The following is a 20,003-nucleotide window of genomic DNA, read 5'->3' as shown; positions in this document are numbered from 1 at the left end:
AAGCAACATTGAAACTTTTCATTTCAGGTTAATTTTACAAGGTTGCTGCTGTAAAAATCTATGGAAGGTTTTATGGAAAAGCATCATTACTATGTCTTGATGAAGAAGGAGGACATTATTAAAAATAGTAACAGAAATCCACTTAATGGTGGGTAGTTGGCTGTATTATAATTTTCACAGTTGATTCTGGACTCAATAGATGTCATATCCAAGGGACTTAAGATTTTGTGTTAATGATACTATTAATTATAGTATTTTCCCCAAAGAGAATGTTTGAACCAAAAGATTGTGTAAATATTTTGACAGCTTTGCTTCACACAGACATAAGGGTAGGAGTGCAGGGAGGTGGGGGGTGGGTTTCAAAGTAAATCGCTCTTCAGCTTTTACTGAAATATGCTTTGAGATTTGTAGTTGTGACCCTCCATAAAATAAATCAAAGTTCCAGAGAGGAGCAGGAACTGATTACAAACTGTAAAGCAGGATTAAAGTTTCTTATTCTATTTATCCCTTTTTGTAAATTGAATGACCATTTATGATTATGGAGATTATAGGAAGAAGTCTCTTGCTTGAGCCATAAACTAAATAGGATGATGGGCAGATTTAACAAGATGCAAACAGCTACTGATTCTGACAGCAACTTAACAGGGGCAAGTGCAACAACCTCTGCAGCTTTTCCCTTTCTTTCTTAAGACATACATTAGGGTTAAGCAGTGAGCTAATCCAAACCTGCTCCAGACAAAAGGTAGATTGGTTTTATTTAAAAGAATATTAATGACTGTATCTTAAAAGGTTTGTTTCAGATAAACATCCACAAGTCTGACTGCTTCTCTGAACCTCATATGAATGAGATGAACCCCTGAAGCCCACAAAATTTGACTGGAAAATCTCACAACAGGTGAGGTTCTGATGCTTCTTTCTTCTGACTGGGTTGGAAACATCACAGAACAATTGCAAGATCTCAGAACTTCTGCTTCCTGTCCCAGCTAGAACCCAGAAGCTCACAGACTCATAATTAGAAAATGCTGGGGGGGCAGCAGGGAAAGGAGACACGTGTGTGCGTTTGAGGGAGTTAATCCCATATTTCAGACAATTCTCTTTCGCTTGCTTCTGGAAATGAGCAAAGGTTTGGTTGTATTCTTTGGGGGTGGGGAGTAATTCTTATTTTCTCCCTAAACTAATTCAGCACTAGTCATATTATTCATTATTCTTTTACCAGTATTACCATAGCTTAAAGTAGACACAGTTGCCCAAGACTGCAGACCTGGTCCCCAAAAATACAGAGCTATGAGATGGGTCAGTCATTTGTCAGGGGGCAGAGTAACCATCTTCACCTTCAGCACTTTCTCTTTTCTTTTCAGGACACGATGCTACTAAAAATAGGATTATAATTCTCACATGTGTGTCTATTTCAAGTTGGAAATTTATCTAATGAGTTCAATCAGGTTTCTCTTCTGACATTTTAACTCTTAACATCCAAAATACTTGACATGTGCCTAATTGAAACACAATATAGAAAGAGAGAGGACAACCAGTTAGGATAGAGATGGCTGGGATTTTTGATTATATGATTTTGGCTACCTGGAAGTCCTTATCAGTGTCCAGAATGCTATAGGTGTGGTTGAGGTAATTCATGGGATCCTTGATAAAAATAGATATCTGACAATAGCACAGAACTGCTTACAGTTCTTACTTTTGGCTTCGATTTTTCCAACGAAGCAGTAACTAATAATATGGGGGGGGGGACAAAACAAAAACACCAATTTGTTCGATTTAGTTTTTGTCTGACAGCAAATTTCCCTTCAGATAAAGGGACTGACTGAATTAGCCTCAGCATCAGGATTTATATATACATCTGTTGAAATAACAAATTTAAGATCCTAGGAAGTTTGGGGAGGTATATTCAATTTCACCTCTCAACAGCAGGTCAAACCAAATGGCATTAAGTGCAAAATAACCTTGCTGGCTGGATGAGTGGCAAGAGAGGCCAGTTCACCAGGTACTTAACATTGAGAATCCTGGATTAAATTAGATCAGCTGGAGCAGAAAGCTCATTTGCTCAGCACTAGAGAAAAGGTCAGGAAAAGGTCTAAATTTTGATAGCACCGGTTCCTTACAAAGCTCACGGTGAAACTCAAAGAGACTTGGTGGATTTACCTAATTACTCGGATTTTTTTCTCACTGGGGTTTTGTAGGATGCAGCCCATGATGGTTTGTTTATTTTTTAGTACGTCACAATACAAAAATGAAACTAATTAAAAAGAAAATTAAAAGGTTCCCATGCATCACAAAAGTTCACGATATTGATCCCAAAGATGTAATTGACACAAACATAACACGATACCAGGGCCACTGTCATTGCTAGATCTGTATCAATGCAGACTTTTGTGCAGGTGCTGGGCAGTGGAAAATCCAGTAGGAGTTGAGGCTTTGGCAGCACAGAGCAGCTGACCTCTGTTGGGCTGGAGAGGAGCATGAAGGGGCCTTCACAGCTCCCAAAGTGAGCGGTGCTGGATAGGAAGGTGGTGTAGCCTGGACAGCGAAGGGAAAGTGCTGGTTTTGCCCAGGTTCTGAGACGCTTCGCCAGGTTTGAGAGCCGGGGCTCCAGCTCAAGTGGAAACATCTACATTGTTATGTTTTATCATAGAATCATAGGACTGGAAGGGACCTCAAGAGATCATCTAGTCCAGGGGTTCTCAACCTTTTTCTTTCTGAGGCCCCCCCAACATGCTATAAAAACTCCACGGCCCACCTGTGCTACAACTAGTTTTCTGCATATAAAAGCCAGGGCCAGCATTAGGGGTTAGCAAGCAGGGCAACTGCCTTGGGCCCCATGCCACAGGGTCGCTGCGAAGCTAACTTTCTTAGGCTTTGGTTTCAGCTTCCGCCCCAAGTGGCAGGGCTCAGGGCCCCAGGCTTCAGCCCCATGAAGTGAGGCTTTGGCTTTTTGCCCTGGGCCGCAGAGAGTCTAATGCTGGCCATGCCTGGAGGATCCCCTGAAACCTGCTCACGGCCCCCCAGGGGGCCCCGGACCCCTGGTTGAGAACCACTGATCTAGTCTAGTCCCCTGCACTCGTGGCAGGACTAACTATTATCTAGACCATCCCTGACAGATGTTTGTCCAACCTGCTCTTAAAAATCTCCAATGATGGAAATTCTACAACCTGCCTAGACAATTTATTCCAGTGCTTAACTACCCTGACAGTTAGGAAGTTTTTCCTAATGTCCAACCTAAACCGCCCTTTCTGCAATTTAAGCCCATTGCTTCTTGTCCTAATCTCAGAGGTTAAAGAGAACAATTTTTCTCCCTCCTCCTTGTAGCAACCTTTTATGTACTTGAAAACTATTATCATGTCCCTTTCAGTCTTCTCTTCTCCAGAATAAACAAACCCAATTTTTTCAATCTTTCCTCACAGGTCATGTTTTCTAGATCTTTAATAATTTTTGTTGCTCTTCTCTGGACTTTCTCCAATTTATCCACATCTTTCCTGAAATTGGCACCCAGAACTGGACACAATACTCCAGTTAAGGCCGTATCAGTGCAGAATAGAGCAGAAGAATTACTTCTCATACCTTGCTTACACCTCCTGCTAATATATCCCAAAATATCTGCTTTTTTGGAAATAGCGTTACACTGTTGACTCCTATTTAGCTTGTGATCCATTATGACCCCCAGATCCCTTTCCGCAGCATTCCTTCCTAGGCAATCATTTTCCATTTTGTGTGTGCGCAACTGACCGTTCCTTCCTAAGTGAAGTAGTTTGCATTTGTCCTTATTGAATTTCATCCTTTTTATTTTAGACCATTTCTCCAGTTTGTCCAGATCATTTTGAATTTTAATCCTATCCTCCAAAGCACTTGCAACCCCTCCCAGCTCGGTATCGTCCGCAAACTTTTTAAGTGTACTCTCTATCAGGTCCGGCGCAACCCATTAGGTGACCTAGGCAGTCGCCTAGGGCGCTACAATTTGGGGGGGCGGTGACCGCGGCGGTATTTCGGTGGCGGGACCTTCTGCCACCTCTGTGGGGGGCGGCATTTCGGGGCGGGACCTTCCGCCGCCTAGGGCGGCATAAAAGCTGGTGGCACTCCTGTTCTCTATGCCATTATCTAAATCATTGATGAAGATACTGAACAGAACCAGACCCAGAACTGATCCCTGCGAGACCCCACTCATAATGCCCTTCCAGCTTGACTGTGAACCACTGATAACTACTCTCTGGGAATGATTTTCCAACCAGTTCCGCACCCACTTTACAGTAGCGCCATGTAGGCTGCATTTCCCTAGTTTATGAGACAGTCATGTAAGACAGTATCAAAAGACTTACTAAAGTCAAAATATACCACATCTACCGTTCTCTCTCTCTCCCCCCCCCCATCAAGCTGCCACAAATCTCCCTTTCCCCCTCCTCTACGCCCCCCGCTCCCATCCACAACGTTTGTCCCCATAGTGAGAGCCTGAGTCAGTTGACCAGGACTCTGACATTTGCTGCAGCTTTTTGCTGTCTAGCTGTACCCTGAGTGGCAGCTTGTGGATTAAAGCATCTGGCCCTCCCTCTTGGTGAATCCTCTTGAGGCACTGCCTGAACTATTGATTCACTGCCAGTGTAGTTAGGGGTAGACAAAGAAACAAGATATACATATGCCATGAGCCCAAAAAACAAGGAGTGTAGATGTTAATGTGTCTGTAGCACTGCAGCAAAACATGTTATACTACACATGGAAAGAGCAGCTACTCCATCATGTAGTTACTAATCCTTCTAAAACAACAGTTGTACAACAGCTGCACAATATTCCTGCAGCAGGACATTTTGAGGTTAGGAAAACACTGGCGTGGGTCCAAAAGCAGTTCATTGTGTCAGCTGCCACCAAGACACAGAAAACTGAATCCAAGTGCAGTGACTACATCTTGATGAAATGGGAAAAAGCTGTGTGCTACTCCGTACCACTACAGGAGTGTAAGATGACATTCATCTGGTCCTCAATGTACAGTTTTGAAAATCAGATTAAGAGGAGAAGATTATCATCCAACAATCTATATATATTAATGTGTAAACCCATCTCTGATTACTTCAAGCCAGGACTGTACGTGACTACTAGAGCCATATTGAAATGGGAAGTAATTACTGTTCAAACAACCAGGGGGGTGAGGTAATATCTTTTATTGGACCAATTTCTTCAGTTGGTGAAAGAGACAAGCTTTCGAGCTTACACAGAGCTCTTATTCAAGTCTGAACTGTATAAGCTCAAAAATGTGTCCCTTTTACCAACAGAGTTGGTCCAACAAAAGATATTATCTCACCCACCTTGTCTCTCTCATATCCTGGGACCAACACGGCTACCACAACATTACAAACAAGTCTGAATAACACAGAGTGTAAAAAATTATTATGCTCAAGGCTGGTAATGGGAAATATTTTTATTACCATGAGAATGAATAATGTAAAGAAACCAAGGGGTTGTAGTGGACAGCAAATTAAACATGCACTTGCAACGTGATGTGGCTACAAAAAGGATCAATTCAATTTTGCCCCACATAAGCAAAACATCACAGCATGGAGCCAGGAGATAATATAGACTTATAGTCTCTCCATGGGTGTTGGATAGGGTGACCAGACAGCAAATGTGAAAAATCGGAAGGGGGGGGGAAAATGTGAGGGGGGGGGAATAGGAGCCTATATAAGAAAAAGATCCCAAAATTGGGACTGTCCCTATAAAAATCGGGACATCTGGTCACCCTAGCATCGGATATTATAGGCCAACGGAGGCTAAGCCTCCCCTAACCCAGACCATGGCCCTGCCCATACTCTGCCCTGAGGCCTGCCCTCACTCACCCTCTCCCCCAAAGCTGGCAGGGGCTCAGCTCAGGATGGTGGGCCTGGAGCACAGGGTTTGGCCGGTTGCGGTCAGGGGCGGGTTAAGCCAGCCTGGAGGCCGGGCCGGTGCTCGGGGCCAGTCAGTGGCCCTGGGCTTAGGCCAGCCACTGTGGCTGGGGTGGACTGGTTGGAGGCCTGAGGCTTGGAGTGGTTTGGCCAGGGCAAAGAAGTAGCAGATGGGTCCTGAGATGGAGAGTTGCAGCAGGTTTCTGGCATTAGGCAGAACTGTAGGTACAAGTCTCTGAAGTCAGGATAGAAGCAAAAAGTGGCCTGTCTAAACTTAAAATGGTTACTGCCTCATAGCAGTGTAGAATGTGAATTTATCACCTATCTGGCAGTGTCCATTTAAGGTATCTGGGAATAGTCCTGATTTTATCATCTGATTTGATGAATTTGACCAAATGGCCAGAATCATGTCTGACTAAATTACAATTTTTGAAGGGAATCCCCAATCAGTTCCTAATTACAACAGTTTTTTCTTCTCTTAAATCAGTTGAAAGCATTTTTTTCCAGGGGTTTATTCACATTCCATTTTAGCTAATGAACTAACTGTGACACAATCTGATCAACTCTTGAGCAATCTTTACGCAATTCAGGATAACACATGGGCTTCTACATACATAGTATTTCCCTCTTTTGTCCAGTAGGAAGTGTGCAATGAGACTTTGCTGTTCTATGTGTTAGAGTCAACATCAATCCAAAGATGTCACAAATTCCCCAGCCTTCCAAATGTTACATAATTCAGTAACTGCATTCTGGGGACATAAGCAAAAGTCACCACTCATTTGGAAAAGAAATCTGGATATAGAGATATGTTTAAGAATTTGCTCAAGCCTTCTTGAACCTTAGATGAAGCTGTGTAGTTTATGGAGTGGCTGGGAATTTATGGAATCTTTATGACACACTCTGGTTTATACACTGGCTACCATCGTACGATTAAAACTATTATTTATGCCTAAAACTGCATGATTCTTTAGGATTGTATTGTAGGTCCTATTTATTTTGACAGCTATGAATACACTCAGGGCCTGGAATTTCGAATTCTGCATAAACCATTTTCTTGCTATTATTCTAAGGAAGAAAACCTATCCCAAAGTTTTAATAACATTTGCATTGGAGTCTGAACACAGCTTTGTTTTGAACTTAATTTTCATGACATCCCTCTTATAGGTTACTGGATTTTAATGCCAGAAGACACCATTATGGAAGTCTGACCTCGAGCATAACATGGGTCATAGATGGCCCATTCCTGCATTAAGCCCATAACTTCTAGCTGAGCTAGAGCAAAGCCATCTTTTAGAAAGACATCCAAGTTTCATTTAAAGTAGAAAACAATTTAAATTTTATTACACAAAATACTAAGATATAGTAAAAATAAATTTGCTGCTGTTTCCACAATCAGAGCATTACTTTATCTGTACCAAAGTCTAATATGAATTATACCACCAATTAAAAAAAGAATCTAAATATGCTTTAATTTGGTTTAACTGCAATCTTAAAAAAAATAACAAAAAAAAAGTTGAGTTAAAGGTTCTTCTTCAGAGGTGCTTCAGAACAGAGAGTGATCTCACTCCGTTCTTTTCTCTCTCTGGAGGGAGGGCCAGTGAAACAAGGTCACCGGTTGCTTTCCCCCTCAACCCTACTGTTTGCGGAGAATACCCGCACTGATGTCTTCCCTAAACAAATTTGCTGTATCCTGAGAAAGGGAGGGAGCAGACTGGATGTTAAATTTCTGTCAAACCCAAATTACTCTCTGGGCTCTGGAGGGAAATATCTAGCTGTATGTTTAGAGTTCCAAAGCATCTACTACTCTCATATCTAAAGTCCTAATACTAGATATTATGCTAGATAATACTGGCCTCCTCTAGAAGCTCTCTAGAAGCTCTCTAGGAGTCTGGTGGTAGGAGCCTGGTAACAAATGCCAACGTGTCTTCGGAAAAGCAGAGTTATTTTGAGCTGAAACAAGTTCGGCACAACTATTAACAGCCTTGGCCAAGGGTTAGGACACCTTTGATTCTGCTGACAGAGCTAATGCCTTTGGTTAGCAAGGACTCTAGTTCTAGTGTGATTGCAGTACTATTGGAATTGACCAACAGTGTCCATCAGATCAGGGATAGTGTTACTAGAATTACAAAATTTCTCCACTCAAACTGAAAATCACAAAAGCTGCATTTTTACTTTTGTGGTTTTGGATATGTCCTGTTTCTCTGATATTTCTTTTAAAAATGCTTTATAGTTCTCTAGATACACTCTAAATCACTCTGTTGGCCAGGTGCCATAGAAAAACGAGTGATTCGCAGAGGAAGATAAAATCTATAAGGGTACAGAAATGATCCTCCCCAGGAAAGTGTTTTGACACTAGATGTTATTTGGTGCAACATGGAGCATTTTAAAGCAGAGGGGGAAAGCACTTCCAAAGTACTTTTTAGGAGTAGCTGATAAATGACATCCCAGGCAGGGATTGTTCATAGCTATATCCAGTTAGGGAGATTAATTCATCTCCTTTTCAGTTCAGATGTGTATACGGAATCAATCTTGGCATTCCACTTGTTTTGGTTATATCTGAGTGATCACTGCATGGTTTCCATGGGCACTGGATGAGGCCATGTGTGCAGATCCATATAACACCACCTTCCTAAATCAGGCACAATAGAAAGAACAGCTCTAGCACCAAGTGAGTTGCCAAGACAAAGCAAGTTTTGCCAGACATTTTAGTGCCATGGCAAATCAACCAGGTTATCAATATCTTTCATTAGCACTCCCATGAGTCGCAACATCCTTTTCTTGCAGCCAAGTAGCGCTCAGAAAGGTGCAAATTTCCCCCCAACTTTGAAAGCGTCTAAGAAATTAAAAGAATCTCTAAATTCAGCCTTAAAACTGAATCCTCACTGATCAGTATAAATGAAGAGCAGCGACATTAACAGGATGGCTTTTGAAACTAAGATCTGATCCATGTTACCAAATGAACACTATAACCCTCTGTTCTTTGCACCCTTTTATATAATCTGGCATATTTTCTAGTCTATCTTCCTATCCTTCGGTTTTCTTCTGTTCCCCATACATCCTTCATCTGTTTCTCTACCTACACTATTTTCTCCTTTCCCTTTCCATGTTCTTATAATCCCTCCACCTCCCTTCTGCATCAACATTCTTTCCCCTCCACACTCCCTCAAATCTCTTCCCTGGTCTCCCTTTGATGAGGAACTGGTACTTGCAGATTATAGACATGCTGGGATCTTCAAATTGAGGAAACCAAGTTGGAAGGAGCTGCCAAAGCCTCTATTTTGAGGGTGACATGAAATAAGATAATCATGGGGAAACGAGGGTTTCTTCTCCCCCTTTCTTCTTTTCACTGGCCAAGGGAAGGGGCGATGGAAAACAGTCTTCCATATCTTTAGGAAGGAGACTGGTAGGAAATGGCAGAAACTTTGGTCTGCCCTCTGCTGGTTGTGTCTGGTCTCACACTAGTGAACAGAAAGCAATTCAAAGCTTCTGGTCTGCGACGGGGGCTTGTAAACCCATCCAGGGGACCAGCCCATGAAACAAATACCTGGGTTTACTCGAAGTCCAGTTTTGGCATATGGTTTGCTAGCTGACACTAGCTTATGACTTTTCCTTTGGAACTGATTTATCTTGATACTTGGCCATCGCATAAAACCCCACGTACCTGCATAATTGTCAGGAGGATCCATAATTTAGAAGGACCAGCAAGTTCAGATAAAATAACTACCTGACGTTTTTGGAAGCTAGAAATGGTTTGGTTAACTTTTTAAAAAATGTTCATGCCTCTCTATATTTCCTGATTTCATCCAGAATTAGAAGCAAAAATATCAAAACACCAAAAGAAAGAAAAAAAACCCCCACTCTCATGAGCCTTTTACTGCATCTAAAACCAAGAACAGGAAATCTCATGAGAAAGTCTGTTCTTAGATTTACAGACTAATTTCTTGGTCAAACAGGACTAGATATGTTCAGCTGCTGAACTTTGGGATGCTTTTCCAAACTAAATATTTTGGTGGCTTTCCCATCACTAGCTCATATTATCAATTAATACTAAATATTGACCAACCTTCAAAGTTATTACTTATTAGGGCAGTAGTACACAGCAATTTTATACCTTATAAGATTCTATGATAATTAAAAACACAGTTAAAATGAAAAAAATTACATTTACACAAAATTCAGATATGACAAAGGCCGGAAAATGTTCTGATCATATCTATCTCATGCATTTGTTTTATTTTTAGACATGATAAACTAAGGATGCAAGCTGAGTCTTACCTTTCAATTTCCAGGCTTTTGTCAGGGCAGCAGTGTGTCACATCTGATATTATTCAAATACAGTGTGTTTTTCTTTTTAATATAACCGAACATTAGGAAACACTGTAATTAAAGTGTTCCTCTTGCTAGTGTGACTTAAATTCCTTCAATTAAAAGGCAGCATTGTCATCTGAAATCATTTTAAAGTGTTTTTGGTCAACTAAGGCGTCTTTCAATGAACATCCTTATATTTACAGGGTATTTTCTTTTTGAAGTCAGCTGAAAAAATAATCTGCTTTAGAGAATATTAAGGTTCATTTCCTGATGGATTTGTCCCTGTTGGCTCACATGTGATCAATGAAATGACTAATGGATTGTACTTCCTGGGAATCCATCCTGGTCAGAACTGATTTTACTTGGTTTGTTCTTCATCATCTTCCCATTTCATTTTGTGCCCCTTATCTATTTGTGAATGTAGTCACCTATCCTGCTTAGGCCTGCGCTCATGACGGTGCTGATATGGCCATAGTCTAAGACTTCCTGCCTTTCATCAGAGCAGATCCTCTGGTGACATAAATCGTGATTTAGACCACCTGAGGATCTAGACCATAATATTTAATATAGTGGCATCTCATCGTAGCAAAGGATATCATGTGGCCAGGGCCCAGACTTCTCTAATTCCTCTGCCCCTCATTAGTAACAAACTATAGTTCAATTTCTAGCACACTGTGCCTAGCAGTACAGAACTTTCTGAAGGCAGGCAACCAACAGTGTTAATGCAGGATTGGGGGAGGAAGAGGACAAGCAAAAGCACAGTTATTTCTACCACGGAAAATCTAGCACTGCTGTGCCATGCTGAGTATTATTTTCAATGCAAGTGTGATTTTTTTTTTAATCATCGGGAGATAAAGTAACCAATCAACAGTTACTACCTGCCCCACTCTGTGCATGCCTTATTCCCTCTTATAAACATTATCCCTTTGTTAAATCATCTCACCTAGGAGGATGAGGCATGTCTTGGGGGAGAGATGATACGCACCATCAAAGAAGGAACTCTAGCTTGCATGCTGAGTGCTTCCATTTTATTTTCAAATTACCCCATAAAAGTTGCTCCTGAACCAGGGTCTTCTATATAAAGAAGTACTAACAAAACATAAAAGCCAACTCCTCTTTCTTTCTTTCTTTCTTTCTTTCAGTATCAATTGAAATGGGTTGACCCATCTCTGGTGAGAATATATTATTTATTCTGTCCCATATAGTAGAACAGCTAAACAAAAAGAACTAATAACTCTTGGAATATGTAAACAATCTCCTCTCTCCTAAAAATAATAACTTAAATGTTCCCATGCATCTCTAGCATATAGATCTGTATATGAATCTCTCACTGAAGATTTTCTGATATTTTCCTCTGAATTCCTTAACTTGTCAAAAGAAACTTCCCTATAACAACTTGATGTTGATTTCTTTTAGTGAATTCAGAAGCCAGTGTGGTGTTGTGTAATGTTAGGAATATTCTATAGCTAATGAAGTGAAACAACAGTCTCAGTCCTCAGTGAGGACGTGAAGTTCCACTTGTTCCATAGGAGATTCACCCTGTACTCAGACAGTTAGGCTTCCAACCCGTTTAGCAACTATTTTATCTCTGGTAGGTCATATTACCTAGAAGGGTCAAAACAAACCCACAACATTCTCCTTTGTTTATTTCAAATTTCAGACAACTCTTGTATCTGTGCTACTGCCTTGTCTTCCAACATATTTCTTTCTTCAGAAGATGACTGTAGATATTACAAAACACCAGGTCTAAAATCCTGGACCCTATTGAAGTCAGTGGGAGTTTTGACATTGACTTAAATAAGGCCAGGATTTCATTCTAGATGCTCTTGAGGATACAAAACATAGGCATGTTCCTTTGCGACAAATTTAAATTCAGGTTGTTTTGTTGCCCATCTCTAGGGGTTTAGGAAGTTTCCCAAAGGACTAAAGATCAGGCAGATTTTTCTGTAATTTATATTAGTGCAGGATAGCTAACTGGAATTCAAGGTTGGAAACCTACATCGACATGTTTGCTCTGCAGTTCAGCATCTTACGACCTCTTTCTGTTAAGCTTACTAGACACAAGTCAGTGGTTTATGCAATAATCCCCTGGATATCCTACTGCGGTATATATCCACAGGACTCCAACTATTTATTACCTGACCAATCTGCGTGTCAGCTGTACTTTGACAGCTTCACAGGTAATTTACTATTAGGTCAAGTGAAACTCTTGTAGTCAAATTTATCTCCAAAGAAAAAATACTCTCAGAAGGTGTCATAATGTACCATCTAAGTAGGCAAAAATCAACAAAGATAATACTAGAACATTAACCAAAAACCCCACAGCTTGTTTCTTTGTTTTCCAATCCTGAAAACCATTATCTCCATATCCACCACTAATACACACACATTCCAGAGTACAGTTGAAACAGATGGTAGCTAGCTGCCAATCCAACTGCAGTTCAAAACAATGGTGAAGTATCCCAGCTGTTTTCCAGATAGCAAAATGACAATAATATTTTCAATCACTCCATGATGAAGTTTATGTAACAAAAATGCACGTGTCCCCCAGTCTGGAATGCAATTAATTTCCTCCTGCCCCACTGAGAGTTGTAAGTTGTAAGTAACCATTCAGACTGTCTGAGAATTTCAGTATTAAGCACTACCAGAAATAGAAAACTGGGGCTATTCCAAGTGGTAACCTATTCTTTGTAACATGCAAATCTTCTGGAGTTTTTAGAGGTGCTGTGTAACTTGCAGTTTGGAAAAAAATAAACACTACTTTTCTGTTTATCCATAATGTCTAATTGGCTGAAGCATGCTATGAAAGTTTCACTGCATTTCTTTTTATTGTAAGCACTGACTTAGCATATTTGTATGTAAAATTCCAGCATAAAGCAAACTATAGTAAATAACTATTTGCAGTCTGAAACCAATCACTTAACTGGTCATGTAATTATAACATGGTATGTATGCAAATATAAGGCTTTGTACTTTACGAAGTTTAAAACAAAGTTTAGTGCATCTAATTTATAACTTCCAAATGTCATAGATTGCTTTGGGTGAAATTAAGTAATATTGCATGATCTCAAACTATTTAATATAATTTCATTACATAGAGAGTAAAAGCAACTGTGTCTCTTTTAAAACAACAGACTAAATAAATAGAACAAGTTCTCTCGATGCAATCTTTTTAGCGACCTTCGTTAGCAAGATCTCAACAATCTTTGAAAGTGCAGCAATTCTAGGAATATTTATACTTAGACTGTAAGATCTTCAGGGTGGGGACTGCCTTTTTCTTTAGGGTTGCCAACTTTCTAATCGCACAAAACCAACACCCTTGCTGCGCCCCTTGCCCCCCTTCCCCAAGGTGCTCCCTTCTCTGAGGCCTCATTCACTCCATCCCCACTCCCTCCGTTGCTCGCTCTCCCCCACCCTCACTCACTTTCACCAGGCTGGGACAGGGGTGCAGGCTCCAGGATGGGGCCAGAAATAAGGGATTCAGGGTGCGGGAGGGGGTTCCAGGCTGGGGCAGGGGGTTGGGGTGTAGGAGGGGGGGAGGGCTCTGGCTGGAGATGTGAGCCAGAAATGAGGGATTCAGGGTGCGGGAAGGGGCTCCGGGCTGGGGGCTCCCACTGAGGGTGAGACTGGGGATGAGGGGTTTGGGGTGCAGGAGGGGGCTCAGGATTGGGGCAAGAAGTTGGGATGTGGGAGGGTGTCTGGGGTGTGGGCTCAGGGAGGGAGTTTGGGTGCGGGAGAGGGAACAAGGCTGGGGTGCGGGAGGGGATGTGGGGTGCAGGCTCTGGGACGGAGTTTGGGTGCAGGAGGAAGCTCAGCGCTGGGGCAGAGGGTTGGGGTGCAGGCTCTGGGAGGGAGTTAGTGTGCGGGAGAGGGTTCCGACCTGGGTTAGGAGGTTGGGGTGCGGGACAGGGTTCGGGGTGCCGGCTCTGGCTGGGCAGTCCTTACCTCAGGTGGCTCCCGGTCAGTGGCGCAGCTGGGCTAACGCAGGCTTCCTGCCTGCCTTGGCTCGGCACAGCTCCCAGAAACGGCCAGCATGTCTGGCTCCTAGGCACAGGGGGCTCTGCATGCCGCTCGCTCACACAGCTGCCGCCCCCGCAGCTCCCATTGGCTGTGGTTCCCAGCCAATGGCAGCTGCAGAGCCAGTGCTCACAGTGGGGTCAGCGTGCGGATCCTCCCTGGCTATTGCGCATAGGAGTCGGACCTACTGGCCGCTTCCTGGAGCCGCAGGGAGCCTGCCTTAGCCCTGGCTAAGATATTGTCTACAGATTACTTTTCTTAGAGAACTTTATATAGATTTTAGGGTTCTTACCTAGTTAAATACTCCAGTGCCAACTCAGCTCCTGATGGTTTTTTGGGCTCTTCTTTCTTAGCAGCAATTCCAGCTTCCCGCATCAGTTTTTTTTCTTCCTTCTTACGCTCTTTCTTTAGTTTTCTTTCCAATGTCCTCCTTTCCTCTCTGGTAAGTTCCTCCGCCTCCTCCTCCACTTTTTTTGTTCTCTGAAATAAAATACAAGAATAACTTTAATTGAAGAGCTCATGAAATATTTCATACTAGAACCTCAGGTTGCTAATTTTACTGTATGCGCTATCAATCTCCTATACTGCCAAACGCTACTGTCAGGGTCGGCTCCAGGCACCAGTGAAGGAAGCAGGTGCCTGGGGCGGCCAACAGAAAGGAGAGGCACGTCCTGGTCTTCGGCAGCACTTCGGCGGCTGCCCAAGCGCTCCGTGTTAGTCTTCGGTGGCAATTTGGTGGCGGGTCCTTCACTCCGCCTCTTCTTCTTCGGCGGCACTTCAGCGGGAGCTCAATCGTTTGGGGTTTTTTTGTTTTTATTTTTTTGCCACTTGGGGCGGCAAAAAAGCTGGAGCCAGCCCTGGCTACTGTAAATAATTATACTTTCAGCACCAATCTCCAAAATGAGCAAGCCTTCAGAAGTTTTGTTCTATGTAGGTTTTTATACCGGGCTCATTACCATAGTATCTGAGTACTTTAAGTGGCATGATTAACATCTGTCACCTGCTGTTTGTTCTCTCATTCTCTCCCCAAGGTGAGAAGTGTGTGCAGTGAAGTGTTTTGTTTTGGTAGGATTTTTTAAAATATATATACACATGTTGCTATGCGTTTGTATTAGAGAAGGCATGTGCCTTGCACTGGAGGCGAAAGGTGGAGAGGTTTGTGATGATCCTTAGCTTCTGTGTTTGGTCTTCATCCTGAAGCTTTAGGTAATCTGGATATCCTGGGCCCAGGGCCACTGAGTGGCAAAGACCTTGCACCTTGTGAGTGAAGACCAAGAATTTGAACCTTGTTTGTTTTGTCTTTTTTTTCATCAGTGTAAGGATTGAGCGGAAAGAGAGAGAGTGTTATATTTCATATACTTTATGTATGCCAAATAAATAGGTTAGCACGTGATATACTTATGTACTTTGTTATTTGCAATAATTCCATTTTCAGTATGAATAACTGTTCCATCTGCAAATCTAAAGAAACTTCAATTTCCTCTCCCACTCCCAAGATTGGAGTTTCTTAAGGTTTGCAGATGGAACAGCTATTCATACTGAAAATGGAATTATTAGAAGTAACAAAATACCTGCATAAGCATACCACATGCTAACCTATCTATTTGGCAACCATGAAGTGCATGAAATAGAATACACTGTATTAGGCAGGGAGAATCTAGTCTAAATGCACTAAGAGTACACATAGTAAAAATATGTTACGTGGCAAAAGATCAGGTTTGTATAAAAGATTCCAAGAATATTAAGAAATTTTTGTCCATGACAAACTTATAGGCAATAATTCATAGAATCGTAGGATTGGAAGGGACCTGAAGAGGTCATCTAGAGGAAATCGTCAGGTTGAAAAAATCCAGTGGGGAAAGGTTTGCATGTGACGAAGAGGAAGAGGGAAAGTGTGCATATGAGATACTTTAGGGGTCATCAAAATCCTAACACACAGAGGGATCCAAATAACTGAGTGAAGAGGGGAAAAGGAGAAGCTCATTGTTGACATCTGGGGAAGTCTGCACAGAAGTTGAGTGTTTCCTGATGTCTCCTTGTCAATTTTCCATTCTAGTGGTTCTTAAGCTAGGATACACAAAGGCTTCTCTGATAGCCTCCAAAATCCCCAGGCAAGGAAAACCACAACAAAGACAGGGTCTTAGGATGGGGCGGAGTCTACCTGAAGCTCTCTGGTCACATAAATGATTTGCTGCATGAAACAGAGAACCATTACTCTGTCCTTTACGTTTCAGTTGTGGGAAGAAAGGGCAGAGCCAGCATTCTTGACCAAACTCACTTTCAGAAATGTCGTCACTGGGAATTTACAAAATGTGCACAAAAGAAACTCTCAAACATTTTGGATGTCTCTCAGAACTCTCTGGCCCATATCTGAGTATCACTGCATGTTCATTCAAAGTCTGGTGTGTCCAAGTACAGTAGTCTACATCTTAATGCTTAATAGACAAGACAGCTTTCCAATATTTTTGCCACAGTAGTTTATTCCCAATCATCAATAACAAAGCACATTTCTAAATTATGGCCCTGTGACAGGCTGGGGTAGGCCTGTACCCAGTATGTCACACATTTTGTTTTCTGGCTTTCATTTTGTATCTGAGCATACTTGACGTCTTATGTCGTGAGCCAGTTTAAACAATATATGTGTACCTGGTTATGATGTTTAACAAGGTCCTATGGAGGAAGGGGTGCTTCTAAATCTTGTGGAGAACTAACACAGGAAGAATCATCAACAAGGACTAGCCAGGACTTCGGACTTGCTAATGACTTTTATCCACTAGCCCAATACCTATGAAAGAGCAGTTGTGCACTTGAACCCAGGATGACTGGGGTATGGAGTTTCACATGGGGACTTCATGGCTGTGTTTATAAGCAAGGAGGTTTCTGGATAGAAGAGACTGACCATCACCAACAGCAAGAGGGATTTGATACAGGGGAGACAAGGGAGTTTCTGCCTAGCCTGAACATTGACAGTCCTCAAACAGAGAGATGAGATCTGTCTAACAGGTGGGGATTGCATTCAGCTGTTGGTCGTTTTGCCTAGATCCATGGGTGGCGGGTGAAGCATCCCCTCAGGGAGGTTAGCTCCTTGTACCATCTCTTCTGCCCCAGGCCCTGCCCCCACTTCACCCCAGGCCTGCCTCCTCCCCGCTCAACATGGATGTCCCTCCTTTCCTTCCCTTCTCCTCCCCGCCGCTTGGCCCCCCTGCCACCACTTGCCATTCCCTCCTCCCTCCCTGCTCGACCCCCTCCCCGCCTGCCACCCACCTCTCCTTCCCCACTCCTCCCTGCTCAGCCCCCCTGCCGCCACTTGCATCCCCCCTCTTCTTCCTCCCTCCCTTCTAGACCCCCACCTCGCCGCATCCCTCCTCCCACCTCCCATGGCAAGCAGCAGATGGGGGGTCCGAGTGGGGAGGAGGGACCAGCAAGCAGCAGCGGGGGGTAGGAGAAGGAGGAACCAGTGAGTGGCAGCAGGGACCGCCAGAGAGAGGGGTGGAGAGGAGCAGCCAGGTGGAGAATGATGAGCTTTTATATGCGCCATGCAGGTTCCCGGGCGGCTGAGGAGGTGGTATCTGCTATCAGCTTTCTGGGTCCATCAGTAATCTCCCTGGGGAGTCCAAGGGACCCAGGAAGCGGAGTGGCAGCTACCACCTCCCTCAGCTGCCCGGGAACCTGCATGGCACATAATAAATAAGCAAAAACATTCTGTAGAAGCCCACTCCCAGCAGGGAGGGAAAGAGGCGGGGCCACCGTGGCCCAGGCGTCCGGTGGCAGGGGCGGCGGTGCCCGTGCCAGGGGAGGCTATTATATCTGCCACCCCTGCCTGGATCTGTAACTTTCCTGAGTTGTCAAAAGTAAAGTGTGTGTATTTAAGAAGTTCATTTACAAAGCAGGTGTTCCTTATTGGAAAGGTGTCCCCAAAGACTTAGAGTATGAACCAGAGTCCCCACGGGGGTAGAACCCTGGGGTGAGTGTACATAAGCAGCTGAGGAAGTTGGCGGGGAAGGGGAGGGGGAGATGGGGGCTCAGTATTGGCTCAAGGGCTTCGGGCAGTTGGACTGCAGAGTCCCATGTCCCAAGAAGGGGGTCAGACAGTGAGCCTGCATCCTGGGAATGTTCCTGATTGGCTAGAACTATAGACCGTGTCTGGACTCTACCCAGGCCCAGCTGACTCGAAAGCATTTGGGATTCAACGGTTAAGTCTGATTATAAACAGCCTGGTGACCATCCGGTAGGGTACTCAGCCAAGCCTGTAACAGGCTCCGTAATACCCCCTTTAGCTTTGAGAAGGCATTTATAACAAGAAATGAAATTTGTTAAAAATGAACCCCCCAAGAGGAGAATTTCAATTGCGTACCTATAGTCTCAAAGTACCTACAATACCATACTTGCAAAGCAGGGAAAAAATAATTCCAAGGGACATAGTTCTATCTATATGTCATAGCATACGGAGCCAAACTGAACACATCCACCAACAATACAACTAACTATTCTCTGTGTCTCCTTTTCACCTATTATGAGTATAAGGCACCCAAGACTGAAACTGGAATTGCACAAAAAGATAACCAATTACAATAAAAGACTGGTTAAATTACACTTCCCTAATAAGGGCAAAACCCTTAATGTGTCAATCAATGAATGTTTGTGAAGTGATTACAATGAAAATCACAATGTAAAGTCTAAGTATCATTATTATTTTTACATGCAGAGAGAAGGAGATGTTAGATAAAACAATACCTGTACGCTAACCTGATTTGCCAAAGACACCTGCTGAAAACTAAACATTTTTCTGTCTGGATTCACATATCATCCAAGTTTACTCTGACTCATCTCCCCAACCTGGTGCTTTCAAAGACTAAACTGATCTGAACAAGACAGAGACAGAAAACAGATATTTGAATAAATGAGGGAAAGTCTAAGAAAGGAGATTTGCTTTGTGTTCTCTCAAATATTTTCTTGAGCAGAGGTTGCAGCCAGCATGCACAGGCACAAACACTTAGAAAAATCAAGCAACTTGAGCATGCACTGCATTTGTATCGAAGAGGTTTTGTAATTCATACTAAAAAAGAATTCGTATCTAGGATGAAGGTAATTATTTTACAGGAAGAGAAGTTTTCACTCGATAAGCTGCTGTAGTATTTACTAAAATAACAATCTAGCCATGCAAAATCTAGGAAAAACAGTGTGGAGTCATTCCTAAAATGTTTGTGAAAGATTACTAAAGCAGCCGTCCAATAGAGGACACACTACATTTAATCTTCGTTTAAAAATAATGTAATGAATGTGTTTTCTTTTCTCCTTGAGCCATGAAGCTTTCAAATAAAGTGACTGTGGCACGTCATTAGAATAGTTCTGAGAAAGAGGCCTCTTGCGTCCGCATACTTACAGTAAATGCGTATCTATCTTCCCTTCCCCCACACATTCCATACATTATCAAAAAGCTTTTTATCCCTCTCCCTACTGCTCCCGTAATACAACACAAGTTGCTGCATCCATGTAACTAGGTCTAAATACAAAATCCCAGTCGCTGACATTTGTTTCAAGCATAACAATTTTGGCTCTTCAGTGCCATCTGAAACAAAAGCACTGTTCTCCCTTTAGACTTGAATTTATCCTGTGTTAAGAGAGTCAGAGTTTATACATCAAGGTACCTTCTGGCAGAACAACCTATAATCCATTCTGATTAAAACATGATCCACCCAGGCTTCTGTTCAAAGTTCCCAACACATTCACTATAGACACGCTAGGAGTTTTATAATTCACAGAATCTTTCTACATACACTGAGCTTTAACCCTTTCATACTA

General features: G+C 42.7%; 1 protein-coding gene across 3 annotated transcripts in view; it reads right to left on the bottom strand.

Moving 5' to 3' along the window:
- The window catches only part of C10H7orf50 (chromosome 10 C7orf50 homolog), a 51,112-nt gene that overhangs the window by 23,408 nt on the left and 7,701 nt on the right, over positions 1–20,003 (bottom strand). For all 3 annotated transcript variants that reach the window (XM_034784060.1, XM_034784062.1, XM_034784061.1), the window contains exon 2: positions 14,494–14,681. In XM_034784060.1, the coding sequence (XP_034639951.1) occupies positions 14,494–14,681 (188 nt within the window). The remainder of the gene's footprint in view (positions 1–14,493; positions 14,682–20,003) is intronic.

The sequence above is a fragment of the Trachemys scripta genome, chromosome 10 (assembly GCF_013100865.1).
Source record: "Trachemys scripta elegans isolate TJP31775 chromosome 10, CAS_Tse_1.0, whole genome shotgun sequence".
Classification (NCBI taxonomy): Eukaryota; Metazoa; Chordata; order Testudines; family Emydidae; genus Trachemys; species Trachemys scripta.
Note: the sequence above shows the minus strand (reverse complement) of the source record. Positions and strands in the feature narration are given on the sequence as shown.